At 37.7% G+C, this 22804-nt stretch overlaps 1 protein-coding gene across 1 annotated transcript in view; it reads right to left on the bottom strand.

Annotated features, from left to right (window-relative positions):
- Window positions 1–22804, bottom strand: part of ESRRG (estrogen related receptor gamma) — a 217691-nt gene that overhangs the window by 60296 nt on the left and 134591 nt on the right. Inside the window, exon 4 of the mRNA XM_060088663.1 lies at window positions 1787–1897. Within this exon, the coding sequence (XP_059944646.1) occupies window positions 1787–1897 (111 nt within the window). The remainder of the gene's footprint in view (window positions 1–1786; window positions 1898–22804) is intronic.

Raw genomic sequence — 22804 nt, 5'->3', positions numbered from 1 at the left:
TCTGAGCAAAGCCCATGCCTGGTCTCTTGACATTTATCTGACAGGATCTGAAAATTAAGTTTTATAAATGTTTGTTACCAAAATACACTAATTGGATAGACTAAGGAAAATGAACACAGAGGCCTTAAGATAATGAGTAATGATATATTAGGAGTCCTCTTTTATCTCAGACAAATGGAGCTCACTGAAATTGCTGTAATCTTCTTAAAGGTACTTGACAAGCCTCTTCCCAATTTCTCAGGTTTACGCCAAAAATCATAGATGTTTCTTAATCCATCCTGTGGACTTACGAATGGGCTGGGGCTCATTTTTCTCTCGGTAGAGGATATCATCAATGGTGTCAGTCGACTTCGTATAAAATGAATGAGAAATGGCCAGTCTGGATATTAGTGAATCCAGGAAAACGAAACCTCTAATGAAATTAAGCATTAGTGTTTATTGCATTTTATTGTATTATCAGAAAGTTTTTTTATTCTAATGTGCAAAATCTGCTTAATGCAGTCCTAGATTGTATTTGCGGAATGCCAAACAGCTTATGCAGGCTGAGGAGAAGATGCCAGATTGGACAATTGAAGGTATAATCAACATAATGTTTTTTGGAAAGGCAAAAGGAAACCATGCCATATGTTCACTTAAGCTTTAATTTTATGTAAAACTGGTTGTTTTTCCTTTGACATAGCTAAAATGTCCTTTCATTTACAGTTCAGGGTCTGTTTTATGTATTTAACAGACGCCCATATGCTCACACGGATGATGCATAGCAGCGACCCCTCCTGGAGAATCTGAATGAGAAGAAGACACTTTTTCTCTTCCCTAGAAAGCAGATCAAAAATTACCCGTGTCTTTTCTAGAACTGCTATAGCTGCAACTTCCTCTGGTGAGGGCTGGTTGTGTCTTCTGAGACAGAGACGGCTAAATGTGAGAGTTGTTTCCACCAAAGCACTTCCGGTGTCTCGTATAAACTCTATGCATAAACATCCTAAAATGTTAGCTCTTTTGCACTACAGCCATGAACTGATTTTTCAGAAACTGGCACACAGTTCACTGCCTCAATCTATATTCTAGCTCTTTTTAGCTAATGACAAAGAAAATGGGGCTTGCATTTTAGCTATGTACCTACCATTGTTTCAAATTGCAGCCTAGCTACGTACCTACCATTGTTTCAAATTGCAGCCGGGCATTATCAAACCATGGGCTTTTAAAAAACGATTCATAATGCCCGTAAGGGCATCTGAAATGGAACCACCAACCTATGCTTGTTATCAGTAGGGCCCATTTTTGTTTTAATCTATTGCTAGCTAGTGTGTTAACCTTCTAGAGCTCTAAATTAATGAGGCTCCTAATGTATTTTCATTGGGAGGTTGAACAAACTCATTTAGCTAGTGAAAACTACAAAAATCACTTTCTTGTGAAATCTGAAACTAACAGCTCCAATGAACTAATGATCATGGTACGATTCATTTTATGTACCTCTGAAAATAAAGATAACCCATAAATGTAAAATTCGCACTATACAAGCTATGCCTTGGTATGCTTGTGCTTCCACAAAATGACTAGGTGAAAAAAAGGTAGAGGGGGAGAAAACCATAGGACAAAAAGATAATTAGCTGAGTTGCTGTTGCTCTTCAAAGGTAATCCTTGGGAATAAAGCCACCTCTCCCCACCCCCGCCAACAAAGAGAAGTCTCGTTGGAGTCAGTAGGAATGGGCATGCCAAAACCGATGTACCTAGAGCCAGCTGGGAGGATGTCATGTGCTGGAAAGTCAGACATGTCTGCTGTACTTACATGGCTTTTTGGCTGGCTGCACCAACTGAGGGTTCAGGTACGGGCTGTTCTCCGCATCTATTCTGCGCTTGTACTTCTGCCGACCTCCACGTACTCTGTCAAGACGCACTCCTGTGGGGAAAGACAGGCACTTCCTTACTGTTGAGGTAACTATCTTTGAGACCAATCAAATACATAGAGAGTATCATCCAAGGGTGCTAGGTAAACAGAGAGTAGATTGCAGAAGGGTCCAGGGGAAGTAGAGGAACGTAAAAAAGTGACGGCTAAACCAACACTGGCACAGGTTGGAAACTAAACCTGTCAGAGATGACCAAGCTGAAAGACATTTATGCAAGGCCATCAGAGTCACCTACATATCAAAGGAAAGGCACCTTTCCTTGAGAATTAATACAAAGAGACTGGAATTTGGGGCTAACACAGTTTCTCAAATTAAAGACATTGGCAATGTGTATCCCCTTCATCAGTCACCCCTGAAAACTCCATGTGTGGGCTTGAGTAGATAGATCAGTAGACCCAGAGCTGTTCAATCCACGCCCGTCTATCAGAGGACTCCACATGGACCTGTGGAACTGAATTGAGTTGAAAACCCCTACATGTTGTAGACAGCTGGAACCCCACTACACAAGATGAGATGCAAGGATCGTTCCAGGTTCTAAGTCAACATGTCTCAGAAGGAGCATGTTCTTTACATTTTGGCACACGTTTGTATTTTCCTTCAAATGAGAGAAAACAGAGCAGGTTTGGACTGAACGCAGGTTAGAAGGAGGAGATTCCTCAATTCAGGAGGCTAGGATGGCAAAGGAGGGATTTGTTAGGAGGGCAGAGATGAAGCATGAAGCTAGAAAGTAGGCCAAAGTAGACTGGCGTTTAGTAATACTTTTTCCCCATGAGTGATGGACTGGGTCAAGATTCAGGGAGGTATTGCTGGTAGTGGATCTGTAACATTAAGGAAAGGGGCAAAAGGGAAAGAAAGGGATTAAAAAGAAAGAAATGTTTCATTTACACGGGGCAGTGGGGAGGGGGGGGAGGGGCGCTTGTTAACAACGTGGTTTCCAGTCTGTAATTGTAAAGTTTAGGATAGAAACATATAAATCTTTATCAAATAAAGAGAAGATTACATGGGAGTAAGAGAGAGGTGAGAGATTCGCTTTGTGGTCTTAGATTGTACCTTAATTGATAAGACAGTATTAACATTATCCATTCATAAATTCACAACCAAGTAATTCATTGTACGTATTTTGGTATTTCTCAAACTGTCCAGAAGATAGATTTGGTTTAACAGTATCCTCAGTATTGTTAATTTACTGAAGGCCCTCTCAGAGCCTTTAACATGCAACTAACTCTCAAATAAAACTCTCAGATGGAGATACAGCCTATGCAATGTTTTGCAAACCAATTTAACCAAGGATCCTGTTTTCGGAACATTTGTTAATATCATGTGGAACAGGTGAGTTGTGGTGTAACTGAATTATATGAAACAGTTTGGGAAAGGCTGATATATTTCTATGTGAATCCTGAAGGTGTATATACTCATATGTTAAAGATGATTATCAATCCATGAGCTAAAGAAAAGCATAATTTTTCATATTACCTTAATACTGCTACTTTAAGAGTTGATTTCCTTTTAGTGATACACACAAACATACACTTGGTTCTAGATAAACCCTGAAATGTCAAACTGAAACATCAGAGCAGAGTTTAAGTGATATCACGAGACAACTTCAAGAGCAAGTAAGTAGGTTTAGACAAACAAATATCAAAAACAAAGAGCTTAGGTACAGTTTCTACGTATTCAATGAAAATAGAATGCTTGTGAGTCATGAAGAAACATTTCTTGACTGCTGCTTTTAGAGCAATTTTGTGCCTAGGGTTCCATTCCTTCGTTTATCTAATTTCTAATGTTCTATTTTTATTGTGTCTATGTTTAATTTACTAAAGTTTAACACCTTCCCCCTTTCCCCACCTTTAGTCATGTTTTGTCTTTTTTCGTTTCTTTCTTTCTCCAAGATATTTTTCCAGTTTATATAATGTGGTCACATTTTGTCTGTTCATCTGAGATCCATTCAAATTTGTTTCATTATAAGAATTTAAAATTTTTCATTATAAGAGTTTAGAAAATTAAGACCATATATAACTAAAAGTGGTGCCATAACACGTTTGGCATCCAGCTCCAACGCAATGTAAACATTAATGTGATATGATCAGAGGTGTGAAGAGAAGGCAGGATGAAACAGAGAGAGAGAGAGAAAGACAATGACAGACGAAGGCTAAAAAAAGGAGGAAACATTTAAAAACAACACTGAAATTGTTAGAACCAAGAAAGCCTGACATACACACACTACTATATATAAAACAGATAATCAACAAGGACCTACTGTACAGCACAGGGAACTCTACTCAGTACTCTGTAATGACCTATATGAGACAAGAATCTAAAAAAGAGTGGATATATGTATATGCATAACTGATTTACTTTGCTGTACAGCAGAACTAATTCAACACTGTAAATCAACTATACGCCAATAAAAATTTTAAAAATTAAAAAAAAAAAAAAAAAAAGAACCAAAGAAGCTCACAGAATGCATCTCGATTAGGTTTGTAGACTCCAAACTTTGCTTTTGGTGTCTGTCAAGGCATGAGTTCACCATGAACAATATAGCCTCACATGCTCAGATACTGAACAATACACTATGTATTTTCCAACACAGGAGTCAGAGCTGGTGAGTTTCTGACAATGGATTTCGTCCATCCTGAAGGCCTATGGAAGAGGATCGTGGCTGAAAGACTGGATTCAAGTTCTTGGCTGGAAACAATTCCGACACAGTTGTATCACACTAAAGCCACCAATCAGCTTAGCCAACTGGTCCAAGTTTATGGGAGAAGTGCAACACTGAAAACTAGTTACTAAACATCATGAAGAAAAAAATACATATACTTGATTGACAGAATTTTTATTATGCATGATGGGATATGCTTTGTATTTGTAGGAATAGATCCTTTAAGTATTGTGAAATAATTTTACTACTGTGCATTTCCTTTCAACTTTGAACAATGAATTACTGAAATATTCATATTATTTTTACGTGCTCCTCCAAAATCTAAAGGAGCGTTCTCACTCTTATGTTCATTCTTGCTTTCTCTTTCTCCTTTTCCCTCTTTTTCTTGCTTTCTTCCCTCCCTCTCACCTCTTTTCAGTGTGTGGATAGATAAACTACTATCTATCCATCCATCCATCCACACCATCTACGTATTTATCCAGTTTCTAAATATTCAAGTACTTTTTTACAAAAGCCATGATTTAACACTTTCTTACTTCCTAAAATAAAGATCAGTTGGACAAAGCATTCTTTTATGATTTATAACTTTATGTATATGGTATTCAGTAGATGACTGTAAAGGGAAAAATAGATATTAATACTACATAATTAATAATTAATACAATTATGTAGTGAAAGTTGATGGGCAGTCAATATACAGAAAAATTGTTCCTGCCAAGTTTAGATAACAATTAATGGTAAAAATTTCTAGAGTCGATATATTTTAAAAGATCATAATAACTTTTATGTGAAAGTTTTATTCCCATTTTAGGGGGTTAAAAGTAGGCAAAAATCAACAGTTTCAAGTAAAAAATATTTATACTGCTTTTAACCTCTTTTCAAAATCTGGAAAATCTTCTTTTTATGCATCTTCTAGAGACATGATGATGATGATAATGATTTAGTTTAGCTGACTTCATACTCAGTGAAATGTTTGAACTCAAATCCTAGTAACACACCTGCAACTACTTCTACATCATACTAAAATTATTCATCAATTTTTTCAGTTCTGTTGGAGAAAAAACATAGTCAGTAAAACCAGTTTTGTTTTCCCCCAAGGACAACCATATAACACGGAAATACACAAGTGACATAGGTTTCAAAGTTAAATCAGCCCAAACTATGTGTTCAAACATGTGGAACCAGCTTCTTTATTTGTGCATCTTTGAAAATAAACAGATTTATTCATCTGAGTCATAATAATATATGCACTGAAACTTTAATAATGTTATTTTAAAGGGTCTGATAAAACAATACTATACAGATATCATTAAGAAGTCTATTTTCACATATATATGTTACTATGTATAAAACAGATAACTAATGAGAACCTAGTCTATAGCACAGGGAACTCTACTTGGTGCTCTGTGGTGACCTAAATGGGAAGGAAATCCAAAAAAGAGGGGATATATGTATATGTATGGCTGATTCACTTTGCTGTACAGCAGAAACTGACACAGCAGTGTAAAGCAACTATATGCCAATAAATAAATTAAATAGTCTATTTCCAGTATATTTCTAGTTTTAAAGTTTTTCCAGAAAAATGTTTCCAACTGTAATAATATAATTTATTCCTAAATATTATATGAAGAACATGGAAAAAAATAAAGCATAGTTTGCAAATCAGAATGGTTTCTTTCTGGCTCTTTCATTAACAAGCTCCATAAATTTTGTTGAGTTCCTTAACCTGGTTGCTTTTCCAAATATAAGATGGATGTTAAGACAATAACCTCCCTGGTGTTTTGCTGTAATGATCCAATTATATTAATATAAGGTACTAATAATATATTTGGATATTATACTAATGTACTAAAATATTTGGATATTATACAAATGCATCATTAAATATCTTATAAACCTTAAAATCCCAAGGAAATTGTCATTATATCATTATATTGTTGAAATATTGCTATATTATTTATTGAAATATATTTTGCATTGTGATCATTTATTGAAAATCTACCCCCATGGAGTGTCACAGTCTACCCTGCCTCAATTCTGTAGGTAAACAGATTTGAGGTATGACTAAATGGTAAGATAATACAAAGGATAAAACCCAAATAATGACACTATTTGATGTCTAAGTGATTACAGAAATATTTGGTATCCCATTCTATTTGCTGTTCACCCCTGTCACTAATAATATCATTTAGAGTTTATTTTAGAACAGATACAGAAGCTAACCCAAAGTCTATCAAAAAGAAAAATGCTATCTCTGAGTTTAGCTAGAAACACACAATACAAAGTTAAGTAGAGAATTGATAATTATCCAATTAACCTAATACATTTCATTTAAAAGTCTCTACTTTCAGCAGAAACAAACAAGCAAAAAAAACCAACAGTATTTACGATCAGGACCTGGAAAATCCAGATTTGCCATAAACAAACATCAATCTAATCCAAATATTTCCACTTACAATGGCAAAGCCTTTCTCTCTACATCTTTACAATCTTAAATACAAACAATTTCTGTTTGGACTCCACTTGTAAACCATTTTTGAAAAAGTTTAAAAAGATGATTTCTCCCAGTAAATAAGATACCCACAATGTTCAATGTTTGACAGGATTTGAAGTTAATTAAGGCAACTGGATTTTCTATTCATGTGGAGACTGCCATTACCCCTTTCATTTTTTAAATAAAAAAATTTAATAGTTTACATTACCTACCAAACAGAACATTTCACATTGCTTTTTCTGTCAAATACTGCATGTGCCTACATTGCCACAAGGGAATCACAAATCTCATAAGTTGTCAGAATTTACAAAATTGAGGAAGCAGGAATAGGGCAAGAAGGAAAAAAACAAAACAAAAAAACCTGCTATGAGGCACATAAATGCCAAAAGAAATAAAACAGTTCAGCACAAGGCCTTCTTAGGTCAGCTAATTTTAAGTCTACATTTTATGCCCAAATGCAAATTTTTACAGTATATATAGTCCAAAGACAAAAGTATTTTTCACTTCTTTTTTTTTTTTTTTTTTTTTTGCGGTACACGGGCCTCTCACTGTTGTGGCCTCTCCCGTTGCGGAGCACAGGCTCCGGACGCACAGGCTCCAGACGCGCAGGCTCAGCGGCCATGGCTCACGGGCCCAGCTGCTCCGCGGCATGTGGGATCTTCCCGGACCGGGGCACGAACCCGCGTCCCCTGCATCGGCAGGCGGTCTCTCAACCACTGCGCCACCAGGGAAGCCCTATTTTTCACATTTTTAATAGCATAAAGTCATTTCATAGGATAATAAAAGATCTCCCCTTCAGAGAATTACACAAGGCTGTCCTAGTCTACTTTGCTAAATTAAAGACAAGGCTTTTTATAATATTGTTCTTAAACAAAGCTTTGCTCAAAACGTTAATTACATAGACCCCTGGAACACTTAAGAAAGATGCAAATAGTCATATTAAAGTAATGATAATTTTTTAAAAGATAGTGAAATAATATTTTAAAAGATGAGTGACTTTAATGACTACTAAATAAATAGTTGGATTATTGAAATGTTATCCAACACGACTTGTACTTCAGGATGAGGAGCAGCCTGGGAAAGTAAAGCTTATGACGCAAGAAGGTGAAGCGGGCGGGAACCTTCTCCTCCACGATGTCTCTGCTACTGCGGCTCCCTCTGCTGCGGAAGGGAATCCGGCTCTTTCCGTTCAGGAAAAGAGGTACCTAGAAGCGCCCTTGAATTTGCCTGAGATTTCTGTGAGGGAACCTTCATAAACAGAGGGTGGAGAAAATCTTTTTGAGGGGCTGTAGGAAAGGAAGCAAAGGCAGATCAGCAGTATCAAGACACAGTGGCGAGAATTTTAGTGGCAGCCCATGATGGGGTTCTTCCTTGTAACAGCATCCTTACAGAGAGTACCAGTTTGACCTAGAGTATGTGTGCATATTTATAGGTACCCCAGGAAAGGGATGAGTGAAAATTATTTGTACATTGACGCATATACTCTAGGGAGAGTCTAACCATATTAAATTCTGGAGGATCATGAGAGACAATAAAACACACCAAGCCCTAGTTATCTTCTCTTACTATTATTGCCCTTTCTCAAAATAGACAGTGATACTATTCAACATGGCTTCATGATTTCGTCCCTTTCTTCCTATCTCAGCAAACGTTTGACTCCTGATATCTGCATCTCCTTAACAAGCAATGTCTTCATTGATAATGGAATGACTTAATCTCTGTATGAAGTGTCTTGGAATCAACCAAAACACCCACTGGTTATTGAGAGCTTCTTCTATTCCAGGCAATGGGTTAATTGTTTTACGTACATGAACACATTTAATACTTAAAGCAATCCCATGAAGCAGGTGCTATTATTATCCCATTTTACAAATGAGAAAACTGGAACTGGGAAGAGGCTGAGCCAGGAGTGGCAGCTGGGGACCATGGCTGCCGAGCCCACGTTCACAGGGGACCACGGCTGCCAAGCCCACGTTCTCAGAGGACCACGGCTGCAGAGCCCACATTCTCGGGGGACCACAGCTACAGAGCCCATATTCTCGGGGGACCACGGCTGCAGAGCCCACGTTCTCGGGGGACCACGGCTGCAGAGCCCACGTTCTCAGGGGACCACGGCTTCAGAGTCCACGTTCTCAGGGGACCACGGCTGCAGAGCCCACATTCTCAGGGGACCATGGCTGCAGAGCCCATGTTCTCAAGCCCTATGTTTATATTGCTTCTCTGTCATCAAATTCTATTTTTGGAAAAGAGCATGTGGTATATACTCCAAAAGCAGAAGCACGGGCAGATAAAACGCAATTACTGTGGTAAACAATACTCACACCCTGATAGGGGTGCATGTAAAGAGCAAGGCAGAATGATGAACTAGCAGGAGGAGAGAGGAATACTTTTACTCCACTGAAGGGCTAGGCATTTTCCATCTATGACTCCATAAAGCGTCTCCACTTAGCAGAAGTTTATAGCTATGAGACTGTGGGTAAACCAAAAACGATAAAAAGATTCAGTCAGTCTGCTTTTCTCTTGAGGCAGCGACCCAGAGATATTCATTTCCTCACTCCCTGTTCCTCTTTAAAATGTCACTGAAATAAGACAAGGACTGTTTTGCCAGGGCCATGGAGGCAAAGCAACATTCTGGCTGAGTTTTACAGTTTAGAAGGCGACCCCGATGGTGGCTTTTCAGTTAGACACCTTGACGAATGGTTACATTTACTTCCGCTGAAATAACATGACAACAATTCAGGAACTTTGGAAATAGCTTCGTTGCATGTGGAAGCACTATAAGATCTGCTGAAATAAAAGGGAAAAATCACAAAGAGAGAGAAAATGCATATCCATTAGGTGGGCTTTTTTTTTTTTTTAACTGAGTCCTTAGTCACTAAAAGAGATAAAAGCCAGGACTCACATTAAAGCTTCTTTGCTCTACAGATGAATTAACAATTAGCAAAGGGAAGTCTTTCGTTTTGGTCTCCTGGTAGCTATCTGGACTATTAAACATGTGAGGCTTGCATAGGAAATTACAAAGGCTTCCCTCTGTTTCAGATTCAAGCTGCATCCAAAATACATTTGTAGATTTCTGTGCACAGGACATAGCCACAAAGAAGCCCTCCTTTTTTTTCAAGGTGTGATTCACTGCTCTTGGCTGGTTCTGAGGCGTATGTGCTAAATTTATAATCTGGCTGAGAGCCGAAATCAAAATCATAGAAATCTGAAAAAGACATAGTTTACAAAATATTTTGCAGGGAAAATATTATTCCACCAGGGGTCCAGTTGTTTCATGTGAAGCATGGAGCCCTAATCTATGACACATACAAGTACAAATTAGGTCATCTGCAACAGGTGACAAGTTTTAATTGAATGTCTTCTGTCTGCAATTCTGACAAAAGGTGAATAGAAATAAATGGGTCTTGGCAAGACGGCTGTGGGCCTTACAATACCCAATATCTCATTATTTTTAAACAGCTATCTATAAACTGATGCTGACAAGCCTTGGACCTTTTATTTCTGCTCAAGATGAGGTGGCTGTGAAAGGGTAAAAAAAAAAAAAGGAAAGAAAAAGGGGCATCCAGAACATTACATTAAACATGCAACACCTACCATTATCACTTCCCCAATGTAATTAAAGGAAATCTTCTATTCAAAAGGTACTATTTCTTACTTTGCTTGATGTCAGAGAGAAAGAGAAAGAGAGCGAGCGAGCGAGCTTGCTTGGCCTGTATTTGCTAAACACAGAGACTGCCTTTAAAGAAAAAAAAGAAAATCTTCCCTTTCTTTCTTTTTTTGCCTGTGAAAAATTTCATAAACTATTGAAAGAGATACTGCGGTGACTTAAACCTATCTGAACTCTATTTTGTCTGGTTACTGTTTAATACTGGTGACTCTTCCCTTTATCCTTTTTGAAATTGCCTTCTCATGTGAATAAAGTTGTGAATTAGCGGGTAAAGACATGAAATGTGGTTGCACATCACCATCAGGAAAAGTGATTCTACTAATTCACAATTAAATGTGACACTGGCAGCAATAAGTTTAACACCATAATAACAGTAATAACGGTGCACAGCACCCCATGGGGACGCTCTGTAAACAGAAGCACAAATATTATTTATGCAAAATTCAATGCCCTGTAAAAATGAATTAAAAATGAAATCAACCAGGCTGGTTTATAAGTTGCGGGTTGAAAGGCATAGTCACTGTGTTTCATCCAATGAAGAGGAATACAGTGGAGTCTAGTGAACTAAAAAACCACACGTGGATTTCAAAGAGAATATAAGTTGTGGGAGGAAAAAAAACAAAGGAAATAGGTGACAGAGAAAGATGGTGGTGAGTCTGGAGGTCATTTGGTTTTAGCATGTGTGATTCTAGATCATGTGGGCAACCAAGGTAGAGTTTAGCTTAAAAGAGAAGCTTATGGTCACTTTAGTAGGAGAAAACTTTAAGCCCTGGCCAATTTGTTAGGAATTCAGCACAGTTAATAAAAATGCATTACCAGACTCAAGCAGAAATTCCAGGAGCCAATTCTAAGATACCAAAGTGACACATGGTGTTTAATTAATATTTTTCTGGTGATTATGATTTTGCAAAGTTGAGATTGGAAATAAAGTAAATCTAGCAGAAAGAACATATGCCTGGGTCATGTGAAAAAAAGAATTGTACCAAAAACACAAAATACATAGGAAAAAAAATCAGTTCAATAGAGATCAAATGTTAACATAACATTAATGTATACACGCCCAAATCTCATATCAGTGAGAAATTTTCTTGCGACACTGTGATGTTTACTTCTTATTTCTTGTGACACCGGCAGCAATAAGTTCATTTTTTGTTTGTTTGTTTTTTTTTTTTTTTTGGTGGTACGCGGGCCTCTCACTGCTGTGGCCTCTCCCGTCGCGGAGCACAGGCTCCGGATGCGCAGGCCCAGCAGCCATGGCTCACGGGCCCAGCCGCTCCGTGGCATGTGGGATCCTCCCAGAACGGGGCACGAACCCGCGTCCCCTGCATCGGCAGGCGGACTCTCAACCACTGCGCCACCAGGGAAGCCCGAGCAATAAGTTTAATACAATAATAATAGTAATAACAATGCACAGCACTCCACGGGGATTCTCTGTGTAAACAGCAGCACAAAGAATATTTATGCAAAATTCAATGCCCTGTAAAAATGAATTAAATATGAAATTAAGCTGGTATTCAAGTAGCTGGAATGAGAGCCATAGTCACTGCATTACATTCAATGGAGAGGAACACACTGGAGTCCAGTGGCCTCCCTGTAAGGTTTTAGTGGAGTCAACAAGAAATGCCATGGACTGAATGTTTGTGTTCTCCCAAAATTCCTATGTTGAAACTGAATGCCCAATGGGATAGTGTTTGGAGGTGAGGCCTTTGGGGTGATGCGGTTATGAAGATGCAGCCCTCATGATGGGCTTAGGAGTTCCCAGAGAGCTCCCAGGCCCTTCCCAGCATGTGAGGACCGCAAGAAGGCTATCTATCAACCAGGAAACCCTCACTGAACACTGAATCTGCCAGGGCCTTGATCTTGGACTTCTCAGCCTCTAGAACTGTGAGAAATAAATTTCTCTTCTTTATAAGCCACCCAGTCTATGGTATTCTGTTATAGCAGCCCAAATGGACTATAACAAGAAGAAATGAAGGAACATTAAAAATAAAAAGACTCAGCCATAAAAAACAATGAAATACTGCCATATGCAGCAACATGGATGGACCTAGAGATTATCATACTAAGTGAAGTAAGTCAGAAAGAGAAAGACAAATACCATATGATATCACTTACACGTGGAATCTAAAATACAACACAAATGAACATATCTACGAAACAAAAACAGACTCACAGACATAGAGAACAGACTTGTGGCTTTCAAGGGGGAGGAGGGCAGGAAGGAAGCACTGGGAGTTTGGGATGAGCAGATGAAAACTATTGTATGCAGGATGGATAAGCAACAAGGTCCTACTGTATAGCACAGGGAACTATATTCAATATCCTGTGATAAACCGTATTAGAAAAGAATATGAAAAAGAAAATGTATATATGTATAACTGAATCATTTTGCTGTACAGCAGAAATTAATACATTGTAAATCAGCTATACTTCAATAAATTTTTTTTAAAAAGCAGGAAGTTTAGAGAGATACTCTACAATGGGTTGATTCAAGGTCTAATATGTAATAAAGAGAATACAATGGTTTCCACCCCCTTCTCATCCAAATCTATATACCATCGCTAACCTCCATTCATCTGCCAACTGTGCTGTTAAGTATTTGTGAGGAAAGGTAATGGAGAAAAAGAAAAGAAAACCAAGAGAGAGCATGAGAGCATGGTCTAAGTCTTGTAGAAATGCAGACACGGAGAACTCGGCATGGCAGATTCAGAACACACTCCCAGCTGCCTCGAGTCCACAAGAGCACATTTTCAAGCCAATTAAAATCCAGTTTTCCTCCCCCAAAGTTGACAAATCAGACTGTTGGGGAATTTAAGACCTCGTGAGAAAAACTAGGGTAGAATAATCATGAGTGGCAGTGATAATAAAAAAGCACTTATACATAAATGATATATTCACTACAATTAAAGACAAATATGAAAAGACTATCAATGACAGACACACTAAATAAGTCATGTTTCCTGTACAATTAATTTCCATTTATCATCCTTTGATCTCTTGAATATTTCTAGGATCTTCCTTCTAGCTGGTTTCAGCAAGATGACTATAAATTCAGTTTGAGTTACTGTTGATAATAGGCATATGAAAAGACTTTTTAAAAAACATCTGTTTTTGGGCTTCCCTGGTGGCGCAGCAGTTGAGAGTCCGCCTGCCGATGCAGGGGACACGGGTTTGTGCCCCGGTCCGGGAAGATCCCACATGCCGCGGAGCGGCTGCGCCTGTGAGCCGTGGCCGCTGAGCCTGCACGTCCGGAGCCTGTGCTCCGCAACGGGAGAGGCCGCAACAGTGAGAGGCCCGCGTACCGCAAAAAAGAGAAACAAAAAAAAAACCATCTCGTTTTTAAACCAAAAGTTTAATGACACTCTTATGTTACTACTCTGAGCATCTTGGTTTTAATACGGTGCTACTCCAGGTTCATGCTTAATTGATATATAATGTTAAAGATTTGGTGGAGCGTTATACATAAGTAAATGTAAACATATCAAGATTTTCAGTCAAGGAAAATAACAATTAGGAAAGTGCTTATTCTGAGGCCCAAAAGAAAATTGTACATTTAAGTGCTGCGGCAAGGTGAGGTCCATAGGCTGTACTTTTATTCTTAAATTAGGATGTGTGAAGAGTGTAAAAACACCAATGACATTTCCACATGCCAAATAGAGTGGGTCTTGGTTGAGGAAAGCCTGTATCTGTACCAGGTCATAAATTTCCTGAAAGACTTCCCTGTGTGTAGCTGTTACAGGAGGGGTTAGCTGGGAGGTACTGCCAGGATGCTCACAATGGTCCACAAGGCCAGGAAGAATCTTGAAATCCTAAAGGTGCCAAGAAAAGAAAAACACGCTTTTCTAGCCACAGGGCGGCTCAAGGCTGGATGCTGGGAGTAAGTCTCTAAGTGTCACTGCCTCATAGAGAATGAGGCAGAATTTCCCACGAAAACCTCCTTGCAGAATTCCAAACCACATTTTCTTACTCTTTCCTGCCAACAGGCTTGCTCTCTATTTTTAAAACATAATCTGGGTTAGGGACCTCCCTGGTGGCACAGTGGTTAAGAATCCGCCTGCCAATGCAGGGGACACGGGTTCGAGCCCTGGTCCAGGAAGATCCCACATGCCGCGGAGCAACTAAGCCCGTGCACCAGAACTACTGAACCTGCACTCTAAAACCTGTGAGCCACAACTACTGAAGCCCGCGCACCTAGAGCCCGTGCTTCGCAGCAAAAGAAGCCACTGCAATGAGAAGCCCGCACACTGCAGCGAAGAGTAGCCCCCGCTCGCCACAACTAGAGAAAGCCCGTGTGCAGCCACGAAGACCCAACGCACCCAAAAATAAACAAATATATATTAAAAAAAACATAATGTGGGTTAAACTCAAACTTCCAAATATTTTATTCATTATGTATATTCATAATTCCACCACAAAAGTTGAGGGTTGAGGGCATGGTGAGAAATGACACTCTAACTGAAATAGCTTCAAAGGATCAAAATACAGCCAGATGATTTTGACATATATTTTAATTGCATGTTGCTTTGTCATGGCCCATGCAGTATATGTCACATGCCTGCCACATAATAGACACTCAAAAATACTAAGTAAGTGAATAAATCAATTTACAACATGCTTTATAGCCATGTACTAATCAGGTATTTTTTGTTTTGATTTGTTTGTTTTTCTTTTGATATTTCTAAATCTGGAATGTATACACAGAAAGATATGGACCTCTTGTCAATTCTCTCAGTAATTCTTGCTTATAATGTCTTTCTTAATGCACTAGTATATTGTAACTTTAGAAAGGTATAGAGAGCTTGAAGGTGACAAAACAGCATGAAGCACTGAAAAAAAGAACATTGCTGAAAGGTAGGACACGCAAATTTAAATTTTCAATATTTATCCTGGTAGTGTAAAAGGAAACAGCATTTGATTTGCTGGGAAAACCTCAAATAGATATTAAGAAAAATTTACTAATCAGAATTATATTTAGATACTAATTATTGAGCAAGCAAGACCCAGGTCCCTATACTTGGGAAATTTGATAAATGGAGAAAACCATTCTCTTTCCTAGACACTTTGATTACTCTCCTGCCTGGAAGCAGATGAATGAGTTTGATCACGTGTTAAGCTCTCTTCCAGTGTTAAGATTCTATGAATGAAATGGTGTACTTAAAAAGATGGAATTGACCCACAGATTCAGAGTACAACAACTGCCTTGGCAGTGGGAAACATCAACATACTTCATATCTTAAATCAGGAAGACCAAAGCCAAATGGATAGCATTAATGCACCAGAGGAGCAGAGAGCTTTCTGGCACAGGCCTCAGCCTTCCCCCACACTGACCTTGGCCAAATGCATTTCCTTTTGTTCTTGACAACAATACAGCAAATCAAGTGCCCATGTTTGAAAAATGCTTCTAACTTATTACTGCATTAGGAAAAGATCAATGCCTGTTGCATATGGCTGTGGAGACTGAAGGATGGAAAATTAGGAACAGCTTTAGATTTGTGGGCATTTTACAACATACAGACTAGATTATGCTAAGGAGAGGAGGATATGACCTAATAATGGAGATTCTGAAAACAAGCAATGAGTAGCTAATACCTATGCTGTTACTTAACTGAATTTCATCTGGAGTTTCAAAATAAAAAGGCATTTGGTTAAACAGGATCAGATTTCAGTAAATATACCACAAAATAATGTTTCATCTCAACATCTATAGTCACCCTTTTTTTCAGAAATTACAGTATATATATAATATAAATATGCACACATATACATAAACACGTAGATATAGAAATAGATAAACACACACAAATTCTAAACCAGTGAAACATTGTTCAGTTTCTGTATTTTCCTGATAATGATCTGGCTGGCCAAATGATTCTGTGAGAATTATTTATTTGCAAGATTTTTCCATCCAAAGAAAACCCATGTTATGTGAGTTTATATTGATATTTATATCAGGAGTTGCAAATTCAAACAACTACTGCAACGTCAAGTGAATAAGTGAAATGGACTGTGTGTTTAAAAAGTTGGTAGCTATTTAGAAATTATTCTTTTATTTTATTTAGGCCTTCATTATATATGAGCATAACCTAACTGCATAATTGCTTAAGTTGTTCTATAGGCTATACTTTGAAATTCTATTTTAAAAATGCTATTATCCACAGACATAGAAAACAAACTTATGGTTACCAAAGAGGAAAGGAGGTGGAGGGACAGATTAGGAGTTTGGGATTGACATACACGCACTGCTGTATATAAAATAAATAAACAACAAGGACCTACTGTATAGCACAGGGATCTCTACTCAGAATTTTGTAATAACCTGTAAGGGAAAATAATCTGAAAAAGAATATTTATAAACGTATGTGTATAACTGAATCACTTTGCTATACACCTGAAACTAACATAACATTGTAAACCAATTATACTTCAATAAAAAAACTAAATTAAAAAATTCTATTTAGTAGGGTTTTAGGTAAAATAATGTATAAAAATATTAGGATTCTCGTTAAAAATCATTTCAAACAAGAGTTAAAAATGAATCATCGGGGCTTCCCTGGTGGCACAGTGGTTGAGAGTCCACCTGCCGATGCAGGGGACACGGGTTCGTGCCCCGGTCCAGGAAGATCCCACATGCCGCGGAGCAGCTGGGTCCGTGGGCCATGCGCTGAGCCTGCAGGTCGGAGCCTGTGCTCCGCAACGGGAGAGGCCACAACAGTGAGTAGGCCTGCGTACCACAAAAAAAAAAAAAAAAAAAAAAGAATCATCGATGCCCACACATAGCATCTGTCAGTTAAGAATGCTGACATGTTTTGACCCACACAAGCCCTCTTAAAGAATCTTGCTTAACTAAGCACAAGTCTCCATTGTGTTTTATAGTAAATGGCAGCAAAGGCTTTCTTGAAATTCATCCATTATGTTTACTAAATATCTTGACTTTTTGAAGGAACATCTTTCTGCCTAGTGAAATCTGTTGGAATCTGCAAAGTCAATTCTTGTAATACCATTGTTGTGTCTCGATTATCACTAAGATTACACCAAATTAACCATCACTGGGAATTAGCTGACAAAGAACCACTCTTTTGTTGGCCTAGACCCTTCCTCCCTCAGCTTTTTGCGTTATATGGAAGAGAAGGTCTCTGATGTGGCAAAAGAGTAAGGTGTTGCTGAATGCTTTTTGGAACCGTCCTAGGAGGAGTTTGATTTTAACAGTGCTTTTTTTGGGTTGGTAGGTCATAGAATACAATGGACCGGAAGATGCTGTTGATGGCTGGAGGGGGTGGGTGTGGCTGGGAGATGGCCAAGACAGTGTTACTATCGAAGATATTATGAGAAAAGAAAGGGAAAGAAATTGAATTTGAAAAGACTCTTGAGTGTTTTAAAAATAAAGCCTATACGTTTAAAAGAAGGTGGTCAGGGGACTTCCCTGGTGGTCCAGTGGTTAAGACTTCGCCTTCCAATGCAGGCGGTGGGGGTTCCATCCCTGGTCAGGGAGCTAAAATCCCACATGCCTCGCAGCCAAAAAACCAAAGCATAAAACAGAAGCAATACTGCAACAAGTTCAATAAAGACTTTAAAAATGGTCCACATCAAAAAAAAAAATCTTAATATGAAATAAATACAAGAAGGTGGTAACAATCACTTTTCCATTAACTGTTTAAGAATATGCAAGCACATTATGGAACTTTCCATGAGCCAAATAACATAGTACATGGGGTGAAAAAGTGAGTCTTTACACAGGCCATGACATACACTGGGCAGCCAACAGTAACATACCATTAAAGCCAGGATCAGTAAAAATATAAACCTATTCATGACAGGGGAAAGGCAAACCTGTACACCTGCTGAACTAAATGGTTATATCATAATTCCTACAATATCATACCACTCGAACAACGGGGGCCTCTGACAGAGAGTTAAGGGCTTCTTCTAACTCTGTGTATTTCAGAAACTCACTTTTACAAGCTTCTTATCTCTGCTGCCAACAAGAGAACTGGATAGGAATCCCCTGGAAGCTGTCATCCCAGTGACCTAATCAGTCAAGAAGGTTGCTGTTGGGCAGCGATGACCTCCCACTCTGCCCACTATCCACAGGGGCTTCCTGCTAAGCCCTCAGGGTCCCTGCTGGCCAAGGAAATGGAAGACCTTGAAACTGAAGCCAAGTCATGACACGGCAGGTCAAGAAAGCACAGCAACAATAAAGAATATCCTTTAATGTCATAAAAACATTTCCATCACAATGCTGAGACTGGAAAAAAGTACAATACTTAGATTTAAAAGAAAGTTTTAGATAGTCATATATCTTGGTTTACTCATGCCTTTAGCCATGTCCTAAGGGGGATAGTCAACACAGTCAAGAATTTATGTGATTTTGGGGGAGGAAACATAGAAAAGTCACTGTTCTCATCATTCTTCCTTACTTCTCTCATCTGGCCACCCAATTTAATTTTATATGTATATTCATACACACACATACACATATATACACATGTATTATGTAGATATGTATAGGACCGATCAGAACTTTCTAAAATAAATGATATATTTTGCAAATCAAGGTACTTTGTTGTTAAAACATTATAAATGGGAGAAACATAAATGCATTAGTAAGCTCTTCTGAGCATTGTTTTTTTTTTGCTGTGTGGCATGTGGGATCTTAGTTCCCCGACCAGGGATTGAGCTCGTGCCCCCTGCATTGGAAGCATGGAGTCTTAACCACTGGACCACCAGGGAAGTCCCTCTTCTGAGCATTTCTTGCCTGGCCACTACTGGAATTATTCCACAGATTTCAAATAATTTTCCAGCCATGATAAAAAATTTGCATATTTTAAAAATGCTTACATTACTTCCTGTATTTTACTTGCTACTTATAAAATCAAGGAAAATAACAAAAGTACTGTTTAGTATTAAGATGGGAAAAAAATAGAGCTCAGCTCAGTAATTCTCTGCACATCTTCCATAATATGATGTGCTTTTTAACTGCTGAGGGTATGATTCAAGAATACCAGCATGTGGGCTTCCCTGGTGGCGCAGTGGTTGAGAGTCCGCCTGCCGATGCAGGGGACACGGGTTCGTGCCCCGGTCCAGGAAGGTCCCACATGCCGCGGAGCGGCTGGGCCCATGAGCTATGGCCGCTGAGCCTGCGTGTCCGGAGCCTGTGCTCCGCAACGGGAGAGGCCACAACAGTGAGAGGCCCGCGTACCGCAAAAAAAAAAAAAAAAAAGAATACCAGCAGGTATTGGAGTGGTTTTAAGACCAGTTGTATGCTGAATACTTGAAAGACCTCAACATACCAAACATACTCAATAAATGTTCATTGTTAACAAGAATGAAACTAAAAATAACTGCAATTATTTTAATTATTGGTTCTAATAAAATGACAGTTCATTCATCTATTAACACGTATTCAGTCACAAATTGAGATAAATTTTAAAAGTTAAACAGGATACAGAAGGGGCCTGGTATGAAGGTAAAGAGAAATCATCTACAGAAAATACTGCTTGGTATGTTAAATGTTAAATGTAAAAAATGTTAAAAAACATTTTCTATGTTTCCCTGGTGCTTATTATGGATTTTTTTTCAAGATTGAGATACACTTAAAGAAAATGGGGAAATTAAAAATATGGCATGGACTCTGTAAATCTAAACTGCCACATTTAGTAAACTGCTAATGTATACTGAATTTTCATGTGAAGTTTTCAGCATAGGATTACACCAAACATTGTACTATCTCTAAATTTGAATCATATGTTGCCTGTTTAAGAGAACAAGGTGGACAGGTCTGGATTTAGAATATAAAATTATAAAATTTCTCTTGAAATCAAGGACTTAAGCACAGAATAAAGGAGTAAATACATCCTAAGATAGTCCCTGAAAAAATGGGGGAGGAAATCTGATCTTTGAGAAAAAATACTTTCAAAAGTGGGATGTTAACAATTTCAAATACTGTCAAAATAAATGTTTGTAAACAGTTGTTCATAATCTTAAAAGTATTACCATAACATGTTGCTACTAGATAATGCAACATAAATAGAAATACAGGACCAATTATATAAATTTTATCAATCCAATGATTGAATCCAATGAACACACATAAAAATAAAGCTATTTTATATTTTAAAAATTATTTTACTTTTTCAAGAAATTCCAGTAAGTAACAATAGTCTACTTTTCATATAATGAAATGTGCATATATACAAAAGATAATTCAGAACCACAGTAATAATTCCTTAAACTGAAAATTCAAATCTTTACAACTTTTCCACTTTCCTATATGGCATAACTATAGTTTCTGAAGCTACCTGGGTTTCAGCTTCTTTAGCAAAACAAGCTTTAGCACAATCTTTCAAGATTCTGGAATGAAAATTGCTTTAAAAACATTTGAAAAGAAGAACTTTGAAAGATATTTTTGTCATGGATGAAATAGCTGTGGTTTTGAAAACCAATAATCAATGTTTTCTTTTAAAGCAAAATAATGGCAAAGTTAAAAGGTACATTAACTTTGGCTATTAGAGGGATGTGTTCATTATTTTTAAAATATAATACCTAATAATGATACAACTATTAAGTGAAATCATAAAGAACTCTACCTCAACTTCTAATTGTCCAAGGAAGCTAATAGCCTAAGTAACTTTTGGGTTTCCAAAACCTTCCTTTATTAGCACTTTTGTAACCCTTGAGACATTTTATCCTACTTACAACTTCTACATCTGCTGTCCAAACAATGCCCATATGATGATTGAAAGTTTAATAAATAGTATCATATCATTGATATTTCAATATGGATTAGGTATGATAAATGTCATATAGATAGCAAACTGGCAATGGAAGTAAAATAACTATATATTTAATGTAAACAATTCAGACATGCATTCCATGGAATTCTGAGCAAGAAAATCATTTTTGAAAAATTATGATTAATTCCACAATCTATAATTTTGCTTCAAATCAATGCTTTGGATCAAAATGAAACTATGTTCAGGAACTCTAATGCATTTAGTAATAGACAGACAATCTACACCTCAGTTGCAGTGTCCCCGCTCTGAAATTTTAAAAGCAAGCAGTAGCAATTTTACTGTAATCTGATAAAGAAGCATTTGGACCTTTGGGGAAGGAGTTAATGAATTATAGATCTGAAACCAAGTTCCACGGATTCACTGTGGACTTTTATTCTAATAGTTAAAGTACATGTCTATCAAATTGCTTATGAGGACAAATTTATGGAAAATAAGCAAGAGTAAAGCTTTGTTCTTATTAAGAAACATGAATATGTATGTAATTTTCGCCAGACTAAATTAACCCAAAAATGAATGAATAAAAAAAAAAATAAGGACCATAATTGTCACCAGAGAAGCCTTGCTTCCCTTCCTGCTCTTACAAAAGCATTTATTTTTAGCGTTTCAAAAAAGAACCCATATTTTTCGAATAAAACTATTTGGAAAGAGACAAAAGAAAAGGAATCTGCGAGGAAACCTTTACAGAGTAAGAAACGTGCACAGTGTTACCCCCTTAGTAATAAACCTTTTTGAAGCAGGGGTAGCCTGCAGGCTTGCTATGAACGTAATACATGATCATTAGTGTTCGTGCAAGCAGTATACTATTGCTGAGGTGTGTCCGTTTCCTAAGCATGACTCTATTTACAAAGGTTACATTGAGCCATGAATCCAAATTTTACATTAAACATCTTTTGAAACTTCATGAACTCTGAATAGAGTAAAATCCCATTTTAGCAGCAACAGTACCAATATGAAATGAGTATGAAATATATCAGATAGTTGTGCAAATCCCTCCCCGTCTTTGTGGGCATGTTTACATGTGTTACCCCTGGCGAATGCTCAATCACCAATTCATCTGAACCAATATCAATACATAAATGGATTATACCTGTGATTTTACCTTTATTTTCAATCTAATGGTTTAATTTGATGTCAGCTAATCATTAGGGATTTTAGAATGTAAAATCAGTACAATTTGACTTTAGCAAACTTGCAAATTATACTGTTCTTATCTTTCTCATCTTCTCGGGCTACTGTTTCTTCTATAACCTTTTAATATGTGAAGACCTGAGAGCGAGGAACTAATCTATC

The sequence above is a fragment of the Mesoplodon densirostris genome, chromosome 2 (assembly GCF_025265405.1).
Source record: "Mesoplodon densirostris isolate mMesDen1 chromosome 2, mMesDen1 primary haplotype, whole genome shotgun sequence".
Lineage (NCBI taxonomy): Eukaryota > Metazoa > Chordata > Mammalia > Artiodactyla > Ziphiidae > Mesoplodon > Mesoplodon densirostris.
The sequence above is the reverse complement of the archived record's forward strand: the minus strand, read 5'-3'. Positions and strand labels throughout refer to the sequence as shown.